The sequence below is a fragment of the Myotis nattereri genome (assembly GCF_964212035.1).
Source record: "Myotis nattereri genome assembly, chromosome: 16".
Lineage (NCBI taxonomy): Eukaryota > Metazoa > Chordata > Mammalia > Chiroptera > Vespertilionidae > Myotis > Myotis nattereri.
The window spans coordinates 42,793,411-42,804,807 of record NC_138091.1 but is presented as its reverse complement, the minus strand read 5'-3'; the positions used below and the strand labels follow the sequence as shown (position 1 = coordinate 42,804,807).

The 11,397-nt window shown below is 56.0% G+C and overlaps 1 protein-coding gene across 1 annotated transcript; it reads left to right on the top strand.

The window, feature by feature from the left end:
- Positions 1-510: 510 nt before the first annotated feature.
- C1QL1 (complement C1q like 1) lies at positions 511-7,683 on the top strand. The gene is made up of 2 exons (XM_081108892.1): positions 511-1,294; positions 7,124-7,683. Exons 1-2 carry the CDS (start codon positions 698-700, stop codon positions 7,301-7,303), a joined length of 777 nt encoding a protein of 258 aa, XP_080965018.1. The 5' UTR covers positions 511-697; the 3' UTR covers positions 7,304-7,683.
- The last annotated feature ends 3,714 nt before the right edge of the window (positions 7,684-11,397 follow it).

The window sequence follows — 11,397 nt, the reverse complement described above, 5'->3', positions numbered from 1 at the left end:
TAGCCCCTCTCGCCTCTTTCGGTCTCTCCCGATTTTCCCCGTAACCGACCCTCGAGGCCTCTCCTCTCTGTCCCCCTCGACTCTAACTCTCCCAGTGGCCCTCCCATTCGCCCTTTGGTCCCTGCTCTCCCCTCCCTGTGGGAGCCTCTTCTCACCCCCTCACCCCCTCCTCATCTGGCTCCCCCAGACTCTCCCTTCCTCTCCGGGCTCCACTCCTCCCCCCGCGGCCCCGCCCCTAGGCCCCGCCCCTCAAGGTGGGCGGAGCCCTACCGCCCGCGGCCCAATTAGGCGCCGGTCCCGCCTTAAGCCCCACCCATCGCTGGAGCCGAGTACTGCGAAGGGGGCGGAGCGGGGCGGGGCGGAGGGGGCGTGGCCCCGGCGCGAGGAGGCGGGAGGAGCGAGGCTGGAGGCTGCGGCCGCGGCTCAGTTCGGCCGCTCAGCGGGAGGGAGGCGCGAGGCAGGACCCGGCGGCTAGGCTCTGCGGCGCCTCCAGCGCAGCGCAGCGCGGCGCCCCGGGTCCGGGTCCGGGTCCGGCCCCATGCCCGCAGCCCTGCCGGACCGCCCTTGAGCGCGGGCGCCCCGCCCGCGCCCCCCGCCCGCCGGCACCATTGCCCCGACGGCGCGGCCGGGTGGCCCGGCGCTCCCCAGGCTGCGCGCCGGCCGGAAGACGCTGCTGGCGGCCGCCGCGGGCGTGGTGATGCTGCTGGTGCTGGTGGTGCTCATCCCCGTGCTGGTGAGCTCGGGCGGCCCTGACGGCCACTATGAGATGCTCGGAACCTGCCGCATGGTGTGCGACCCCTACCCCGGGCGGGGCCCCGGCGCCCGCGCGCGGCCCGACGGCGGAGACGCCCTGAGCGAACAGAGCGGCGCGCCTCCGCCCTCCACGCTGGTGCAGGGCCCCCAGGGGAAGCCGGGCCGCACCGGCAAGCCTGGACCGCCCGGGCCTCCCGGAGACCCGGGTCCTCCGGGCCCCGTAGGGCCGCCCGGGGAGAAGGGTGAGCCGGGCAAGACCGGCCCTCCCGGGTTGCCGGGCGCGGGGGGCAGCGGCGCCATCAGCACCGCCACCTACACCACGGTGCCGCGCGTGGCCTTCTACGCCGGCCTCAAGAACCCTCACGAGGGTTACGAGGTGCTCAAGTTCGACGACGTGGTCACCAACCTAGGCAACAACTACGACGCGACCAGCGGCAAGTTTACGTGCAACATCCCCGGCACCTACTTCTTCACCTACCACGTCCTCATGCGCGGCGGCGACGGCACCAGCATGTGGGCTGACCTCTGCAAGAACGGCCAGGTGGGCCTGGCGGGGCGCGGGGTTGGCCTTGGGCCCGGGGACGCCAGGAGCCTGGGGACCATGGGCATCGGGTGGGAGTCGGTGGGCGCAGGTGAAAACCCTACAACGGCCCGGCTGCGGAGGACGGTCGCCCCTGGCTGGTACCTCTAACTCCTCCATGCCTGGGCGCCGACTCCGAGGCAGGCGCTGCTGGGCACCCGCGGCAGGGAAACGGGGGAGATAAATGGAACTAGTGGGAGCGCAGGGCTCCCGGGCGCGAGGACTGGCCCTTGGGAAGCGGCATCTGAGAGCTGGGAGTCTGGTTGACACCAGCGGGTGATGAGTGGAGGGCGGGATGGGAAAAGGCAGCCTTGCGCCTGCGGGCTCCCAGGTGCACAGCTATGCGCACGAACCGAGAAGGCGAGCTGTAGATGTTTCGGGCACTCAGGCAAAGGGAGCCAGGAGCGCGAAGCCTTCCCTGCAATAAATCCCCGGCCTTTGGGCAGGGACCACAGGGCCGATCTGACACCTTTTGCAAAAGGCGGGACTGTGCGGCCCCTTGGCGCTGCGTAAGAGTTACCGGGGCAAGAACTTGGGGGGGAGGGGGGAAGAAGGGGCGGGGAGCAAAGAGGTGGAAACTCCCCCTCCTCTTGGCCTCCCAGCTGCAACTCCTGATTCCTGGAGTGTGTGTGTGGGGGGGGGGGGGGGGGGGGGCGCGGACTCTCTTCTTTCCCTCTTCCCATCCCAAAGATCGGAGCTGGCAGGCATCAAGCATGCAGAGTCTTTGGACCTGCAGTGCATGGTGCTCTTGGGACTGCTGCCCCAGGACCAATCTCGACCTAACCCTGCCCCAGGGCAACAGTGTTGCGCACTTCCCTTCCCTTTTGATAGCCCCTCTCTTCCCAGTGCTCCCAGTGGCCTGGGGTCTCTGGGGGTCTCTGGGAGTGGTCAGGCCAAGCATTTTTGTGGAGGAAGGGGACCTACTCAGGTCAGAACTAAAGCTAGGCTAGTGGGAGTTGGGAAGGAATCTCCTTCAACTGAGACCCAAGACGGTTGGAACCCCTCCACTGTCCTGAGGAAGACCTTAGATTGGGGGTGGGAGTCAGCAGAAAGCCGGCAGACCAGGTGCTTGTAAGTAGTCCCCCGCCCCCCCACCACCACACACACTCTTCTCTCCTCACTGCCTGCGTCTCTTTCCGGTTTCCGCCTCTCCCTGCCTCTTTCTTCTCTCTGTCTCTTTTGCCTGTCTCTGTCGCGTCTGGCAGTCCTATCTGTCTCCCCCCTGGGTTTCTGGCCTCCCTCTCCCAGTTGAACTCCACGCCCCCTTCTCTATTCTTTGGGAGTCTCTCTCCCACTTGTGCCTGTCAGGCTTCCTGTGTCTCTCCTCTTTGTCCTTGGTTCCTAACCAAAAGGGAGGCCCCGGGATCTTGTGAGGGCTCATTCTGCAGACAGCTCCATGATTCCCCTTATTAATCACCAATAAGGGATGCAGCAATGTCACCTTCATCAATGGCATTTCTTCCTTTCCCAAAGAAAGTTTGGGCTGGCACCAAGCTAAGGTTTCAGAGGGGTTGGGGCCCAACTTGTCTGGAGAGGGAAGTGGTCACCAGACCACAAGTGGGCCCTAGACCCTGTGCCACCTCAGGAGATTGCAGCAGGTCCCTGAGATGAGGCAAGAGGAGGCCCCAAAGATGGTGTGTGCTTGGGGCAGGGGTACTTGCTTCAGTAATTGGGAGGTGAGCCCTCCCAGGTTTGACTCAGTGGATAGAGTGTCAGCCCTCAGACTAAAGGGTCCCTGGTTTGATTCAAGGGCAAGTACCTCGGTTGCCAGTTCCCCGGCCCTGGTTGGGGTGCGTGCAGGAGGCAACCAATCGGTGTCTCTCTCACATCTATGTTTCTCTCTGTCTCTTCCTCTCCCTTCCACTCTCTAAAAATCAATGGAAAAATATCCTTGGGTGAGGATTAACAACAACAACAACAAAAGATGAAAAAAGAAAATAATTGGGAGGTGACACTGACTCAAAAGTCTCTTCTTTCACCTCCAGCCGGGACAGATGATTGGCAGAGCCTGCCTAGGAGGTGGGACCATAAACTAGTAGAAGAAAGGAGGTGGCTTTAACTAGGAATCTCAAAGACCTAGCATTTTAACAATTACGCAGACCATTTGCTAACCCACCTCCCAGAACAAGACAAATAGGGGGGCACATTCTTGGTGAACTCTCCTTCCAGATTATCCAAGAGACTCATTTAATCTCACTCATTATTCCACATGGTATTAGTTTTGAGCCCCTACTAGGAGCCAGGTTTGAGGCTTGGTTCCAGGGGTTCAATCTGCTTGCCCTCCAAGACCTCATGTTCTGTGCAGGGGGACAGTAGTAACCACACAGTAACATACCCCAGCAATTACTGTGTTAGGGGAGGGCTGGGAGCTCCTGTCCCATAATGTTTTGGTTGGTGGGAGTGATTCAGTGGAACCTGAGACCCAGGTCAGACCAACCTGGTTGGAGGAGAGGATGGTGAACCTGGTCCCCAACGTGAAGGGACATTGCTAGAGAGAAAATAAAAAGGTCAAGTGTAGGGAATGACTCAGAGATGGAAGAGGACATTCAAGTGAGCCGAGGAAAATATGACGGGGCTGGTCAATGGAAGGGAACAAAAGAGGGGAGCTTGCACCTCCCGTGCCTTTAACACCAGGGGCAACCACAGGCTCTATTCTTTTCTTTCTGGCTTTCTCTCTACAGAGATTTTCAGAATTTCTTCAGGAAGGTAGAGCTGCATCTAGGCCTTGGCCCCTCCCTGGGCAAGATGGAAAGGAGGGAAGTCACCACTTTCTTGCCTGGTGCTGAAGCTGCCTGTCTGTGCTTGTCTAAGCCCACTGGCCCCTCCCCCCAGGGGTAGCTTTGAGTCACCACTTCACAGCCTGATGGCACCAGGCCCTGGTCATTAGGGCATGGGGACCTGAGGAGCCTGAGAAAGAGGCTGTAGGTTGGAGCTGGTACCCTGGGTGAGGTGAGCTCCTTGCAGCTGCCTCTAAGATCCACAGTTTGTAGGAGTCAAGGAGAACATGCAGTTGATAAATGGGAAGGGGGAAATGGGGCTGTGGGGACAGGCTGGGGAAGGTGAGTATTACAAATGAGCAGGGGCTTGGGTTAGAGTCTGAGGTGAGACTGTGGGCTGTGGTATAAAGACCTAACTGGAGATGCACCTCTTGGCTGATGATGGGAGAGGGGCCCTAGCTAGCCGCTATGGCTTCTAATGCCTTTCAGACAGCACAGAGCACAGTGGCTGGCACAGTAGGGACCCAACCAACGTGTGTCTCCTGCAGGCAGAGCTAACTGTCTATGGGAGGCACACCTCCCAGCACTGACCTGGGGACAAGGACATATTTCCTGGGTTCTCCTCCCACCCCTTCCAGGCCCCTGGTCAAACCACTGCCTCAGTTTCCCTTCCTGGCAGCCCGTGAAGAGGTGATTATACAGCACCCCCTCCTGACAAGTCACAGACTGGCTTTTTTGCTTCCATGGCAACCTCAATTCCCCAAACTTTCCCTTGGGCCCCAGGAGGAGCTATATGCCTCCCCTGTTTCAGTTTTGGGCAGAGAATCAGGACCCCTGGGTTCCGTTCTGGGATCCCTCACCATCTAAGCATGGAAGGGCATACATTCTCCCTGCGTCCATGGATAATTAGGATAATCACAGCAACAATCATGGTGATGAATAAATAATAAATATAAGCATAACAGTTCTGATGCCTGTCACATCATCGGGAGATTCCTGGTGACAGATGACTGTATTCTAATGGATTTTGCTATTAACAAGCACACTGTTTTAATGAGTTAAGGCTAAATTAATCTGGGTAATAAAAATAATTGTTATTAGTAGTAATTTATTAGCAGAGATAATGAAATGCATGCATAATAATAAATACTACCAGGATTAGGGCCCAGGGAACAATACGGAAGTTGGCTGCTTGCTTTGAGCTCTTCCCTAGTAGCTCAAAGCCCCAACAAGATTAAAAAAATTTGTTTTTTTACCATCATAAGGCTTTTTTGTAAAGGTGACAGTGGTTGAGGCAGGATCTTCTCATCTATTTTCTAAACAGAGAAACTGGGCTTCTTGACAAACAAGGTCTCCTCCTTATTTGATTTGCCCCTAGAGGTGGACTGTGAGTTTTTCCTGCAAGATCGCCAAACTATTCCTTCCCAGGTTGGAGAAGAAGAGGTTGACGGGTGAGATGATGGCTGGAAGGATCTGGGCCTTAAAGGGCAGTCTGCATGCAAATATGATGGGTCCTCCTCCTGTTGCAGCACGGCTGCTGAGTCAGCAGCTTTAGCACAGCCGACTTGCAGTCCTGCCTCCCACCCAGAAGGATGGGCTCCTCCCCTAATTTGGGTTGGTCCAGCCTGGACTGTCAGCCCACGGGGGAGCTGCTTTCAGGAAAGGGGCAGGACGGAGTGGGGCTGTTGAGGAGCCTGGCTGAGTGAACCCTCTCAGTGCAGCCTCCCCCCAACACAACCCAGAACCTTGGAGACAGTTCTTCTCTTCCCATTTGTCACCCCGGATGTCCTGGGGAGGCCCCAGGTCCTGTGGTTCAGGCCTTACTGTGGCCTCAGCTGTGGAAAAGGTATGCCTGGAGGGAATTTTTCCACCCCCTCCCACCCTCAGTATCTTATGATTACAGTCAGAGCCTGCAAAAGCCATGGTGGCAGGCTTCAAACCCAAATGCTTGCCTCATTGCCGTACCATTCCTCCCCTCCTCCATCAAAACAAGAACCAGCAAGTATATTAGATCAGACTGAGGATCACAGAGTGATATAAGGATTCCCTTCTTTCCACCTATTTCCTTTCTCCCACTATGGGGTGAAACGGAGTCCGAAATCCTCTTTGAGCTCTGGCTGGTGTGGCTCAGTTGGTTGGAGCATTGTCTCGAGCACCAAAGGGTCATGGGTTCCATTCCTGGCCAGGGCACTGACCCAGGGTGTGGATTTGGTAGGCAACCAATCAATATTTCTCTCACATTGATTTATTGATTTTTTTTCTCTCCCTTCCTCTCTCTCAAACCAATAAAAATATATCTCTGGGTACATATCCTCAGGTGAGGATTAATAATACAAAGGAAATCCTTTTTGAGTGGGGCAATAATCACAGCTATAGGGACAGCTCCTTGGAGGCAGGTGTGCAGGCCCGATCTGAGCCTTGGGAGGGGAAATAATTACCAGACCTTCCATCCTACTGCTCCGGCGGACAGACTCCAGAATGAACTTCAGACAAGGAGTCCCAATAGCAGGCCCTGGTACTAGGGTGGTTGCTTGTATGGGGCCAGGGAGTGCACTGTGTCCCTCCTCTGACATGAGAACAGGTGGATGTGGCTGAAAAAGACGGCAATCTGTATTACAGTTAAAGCGGAGATGAAGGAATAATGAGAGAGAAGGGCCTTCTATCTTTGGGGCTCCAGAGAATTTCTCTCTGCAAGAGGGGGTTCCAGGCTGGGCCATCCTGGAGGCATTGAGGTTCTCAGCAGGCCACCTGGTAAGACGTAGAGAAGTTAGGGAAGCAGACTCTACCTGGACTCCCAATGCAGACCCAGATTACACCAGCCCCTGGAAATCCCGGGCTCCTCTGTAATCACCTAAAACACACGTTATGATTGGAAAGGGAGGGGGGGGGGTGGCGGGGGTAGGGATGATGGGAGAGGAGCAGGCTCAGGGCCCTGATGGGGCTGGAAGGGGAGCTTTTAGGGCCTCCAGATCCTCTGATGTGGCTGCTTTATCTCTAACAGTTCCCTCCATCCTTGGCCCCACTTCTCTCCCCGCTCCCGTCTGGCACACACCCCTCTCTCCCACCCCCGCAGGTGCGGGCCAGTGCCATTGCCCAGGACGCAGACCAGAACTACGACTACGCCAGCAACAGCGTGATCCTGCACCTGGACGCGGGCGATGAGGTCTTCATCAAACTCGACGGGGGCAAAGCGCACGGCGGCAACAGCAACAAATACAGCACGTTCTCCGGCTTCATCATCTACTCTGATTGAGCTCCCCGCGTCCCTGGTTACCCCCCGGGCTCCTCGTCCTGCTGGGCGATGGATGACCTGTCCCCCGCACCTCTCTGCTGCCCAACCGGGCTGCGCCCCCGTCCTGGCCGCAGCGCAGCCTGCGCTATATATTTGTACAATAGGATTGTTTATTGCCCACCCCTCCCGCCAGCCCACCCAAGCCTGGGGACCGGTCTGGTCCGGCAGAGTCGCTTCCTGCGTTCAGATGCTCTGCCCTCCTGCTCCCGCTCTGGCTCCTGGGGTGGTGCCACCTGGGGAAGGGCTGGGAGGGGGACTGGATAGCTCCCCAGCACCCTTTAAAGCCCTACCCCCAGTTGCTCCCCGTCTGACCAAAGCTATAATAAAAACACTTGCACCCCATTGGATTTCCGTCTGTGCCCTGGGGAGGAGTTGCAGGAGGAGATTCTGACCCTGTCCTCCTCCGGACTGGAAAGGGGCCTGCGGGAAGCGGACCCAGGATCTGGGGGAAGACAGGAGCCAGTGCCCGCCACCATGGCCCTGAGCAGCTGGAATGGGAAGCCACCGGGTTATATCCTCCTCCTCCATGGTGGATAAGTTCCATGTGTTCCTCCTTGAAAGTGGCATCAGCATTCCAAAGGCACAGCAAGGTTTAATCCGGGAAACCTCGGCTCTCAGCCAGTGCCTCCCTATGCGATCCTGGGCAAGTCACTCCTCTGACTCGGTTCTGGGTTCAGGTTCTGGGTTGGTGACTGCCTGTGCGCTGAAAGGTGGTTGGCCTTGGCCGCAGCACTCCACCTCCGGGCCTCAATTTTCTCATCTATAAAATGCGGGTGACCTCCCTCGCTTGACTGAGGATTAGAGAGATATATGAGCTCAATACACATAGTTTCTATTATTTATACATCACTTTAAAGTTTGCAGAAATGCTTTCAGGTATGTCACTCAGGTCTCCCAAGAGCCCTGGGAGGTTGGAGGAGTAGATGTAATTCTTCTCCCAGCGAGGTTAAATAGCTTGCTTATTGTGATAGTCACTTAGCCCTGTGGTCGCACTTGAATCTAAGAAGCCCTGCTCCTTGGAGACAACACACCAAGTCTCTTCACCCTGCCACTACCTCCTTCACTTCCTGTAATGGCCACGGCAGTCCCACAGTCAGGGCATTCCTAAATAATAACAGCTAATATTTAGAGAGCACAGCACCCACTCTGTAACAGACACCACATAGGAACTATGAATATCTTATGGGTGTGTGTGTGTGTGTGTGTTCGGGGGGAGTGGATTATCAGGAAATGCTCTCATGCCCTTTAATGAATATTGTTATTTTTTCTGAAATGACGACAAAACTAAGTCTCAGAGAGGCTAAACCATTTGCTAAGGTTGCAGAGCTAGGAAGAAGCAAATACCTGAACCAAAGACCATGCTCTTACCTGGTACACCATATTTCACAAAGATCTGGGATCTCCAAAGCAAAACTGAGGAAGGATGACATTGAGGCAACTCAGCCTCCCTCCCCATCATGTTTAGCCCTTCCATTCCCACTGCCCCTGCCCTGCAGAAGCTTGGTATATTTACAGGCATTTGCCCTGGAAGCAGCCATGGGGTAAGCTTTCTGGAGAATCCTAAGGCTCTACATTGAGGAAAAGGTCCCATCTGGCCTCTCCCACCCCCCATCCCGCTGGCTCAGCCAGAGAGACAGGAAGGAGAGGGTGGGCTCCCTTCCAGTCAGGTCCCATGTATAGACCCTTGTCATTGCTGGCAGCCTTGAATGACTTTCTTTATCCTCCCTTCGCTCCCTTGCTTCCCAGCTGTGGCCATTTAATAAAATTAGCTTAATACTTGTTCCTTCCCTGTGGGGTCTGGAGATTGAAATCTGCAGGTCCCACAAACCCAATAAAACCCCTGGCAGATCTGGCTGGAATGAGAGTTTCCTTGGGAAGAGTGATTAGATTAGACAGCGCTCCTCCCCACCTGGCCCCCAATTCTGTCCACCGCCCCCTGTGGTTTTTTTAATGGCCACATTGGCCCATAATTACCCAGCCACCACACCTGGGGGCACCCCACTTCTCCCCAGAGACCACAGGGACTGGTCTAGGACCTCTGCTACAATAAAAAGCATGCTAATCATTTCTGCAGGGAGTGTCTGCCTGGCTGGCTGGCTTTCTCTTCTTTCTGGTGACTGGACGATCCTCATGTCATTTTGAGAGATGAGCTTCAAGTCTCCATTTTGTAGATGAGGAAATCATCGTCTGAAGAAAATTCGTGACTTGCCCATGGTCACGCAGCAAGTTTGTGATACGGCTGGGCCTGGACTGAACCCAGGGACCGTCTCTTTCTTTGTGGGGCACCAGGAGTGTCCAGCAGGGCCAGCCGTCAGCTCCCTGTCACTCGGGCAGCATCCCAGCTGCAAAGGAACCTGTTGGGGAGATGTCTTCCCCATCAGACAGGGACTCTCCAACCATCAGAATGGGAAGCTTCCCGAAGGCAATCTCTGTGTCTCCTCCATCGGACTGGGAATCCTTGGAGACAGTGTTTTGAGTGAGTTGAGGGCAAGGTGAATAGCTCCACTGAGACTGGGGGATGGGGCTTTCCTGGATGCAGAGACTGTGGTTCCTCTCTCAGTGGCTCTGGGGGAGATATTGTAGTTTTTCTGTTGAACTAGGGCGTTCTGGGACCAGACTCTGGGCCTGGAGGGCCCTCAAAGGACAGAGCCTGTCTCCTAGTCCAACTGGGGGCTCTCTGAGTGCAGGCGCTGTGTCTCCCTCTCAGACTAGAAGTTCCCTGAAAGCAGGGCATGTGTCTCCCCTGCTCCTCAGTCGGGGGCTTTGCTGGCACAGGAACATTCTAGACCAGCGGTCCTCAAACTACGGCCCGCGGGCCACATGCAAATACAAATATTGTATTTGTTCCCGTTTTGTTTTTTTACTTCAAAATAAGATATGTGCAGTGTGCGTAGGAATTTGTTCATAGTTTGTTTTGTTTTTTGAACTATAGTCTGTCCCTCCAACGGTCTGAGGGACAGTGAACTGGCCCCCTGTTTAAAAAGTTTGAGGACCCCTGTTCTAGAGCATAGGGCTACCTGGATGGCAGAAAGGAGGTTGGTCAGGCCGAATGGAAGGAGGAAGGAAGAAGCCTCCCCAGATTGCCTCCATTTTAGGGAGATGTGTGATGAATGAATGGATAATGTCCCTTCCAGGGGTGTGTGGGGATGGAGGTGCCCCTGGAGCTCACCCACACAAAGAGTGTCAGGCCATCCTGCGCTCCAGCAGTTGCCAGCCCTAGGGGCTGGTGCTGCCCTGGTTTCTGGGGTCATGGAGACCAGAGGGGTGTGGGGGCCCACCGCTGGGGACTGCCCTAATTGGATGACTTTGCAGGAAAGCCGGGCAGGTGCGCTCAGCTCTCCCCTCTTCAGCTTGCTACAAACACATCTACCATGGTGAGGTCTAGGGGTTAATTGCCTCCTGCCTCACTCCTGGTAACCAATATTTCATTTACTGCTCAGAGGGGGAGCTGCCCAGAGAATCAATCCCCGACAAGCATCCAGGAGGCAGGGGAGCTGCGGAGGCACGGGAGCTGTTTCCAGGAGGATCTCTGAGCATCAGAAGAGGAGGCAGATGGCAAGGACCCAGAGAAGGCGGCCAAGTGCTCAAGACTACGCTGGGCCTCACCCATGTCCTACTGACCCTGACAACAGTTCCAGGATCGCCAAGGGCTGAGAGGAAATCCAGGGGTCCAGAGGCTGCACTCCCCCAGCTGGCAGTGCTCTTTCCTGCCCTGGCTCCTGCATTTACTTCCTGGTGCCCCCATAAGCTATAGCAGGTTAGAAGCTGTTAGTAAGGTTATTTTCACAAGCAATGAGGCATATTTGAAAAGCGGAACTGGAAGTGTGAACTCTCCACTCCCTTCCAGGTAACGAATCTTCCAATCCTACAAATGAGGTGATAATAAAGTGGAAGTGAGAAGCCTACACATGCTTGGAACCGGGAGGGGCGGCAGGGCTACAGACAGGCGCAGCTGGGGGCTGGAGGGAAAGGGCGGAGGGCTGCCCGCCCCCATACTTCCCACATGCTACTCATGGGCCCCGCCCACCACAATTGAGAAGCAAAGCCGTAGAATG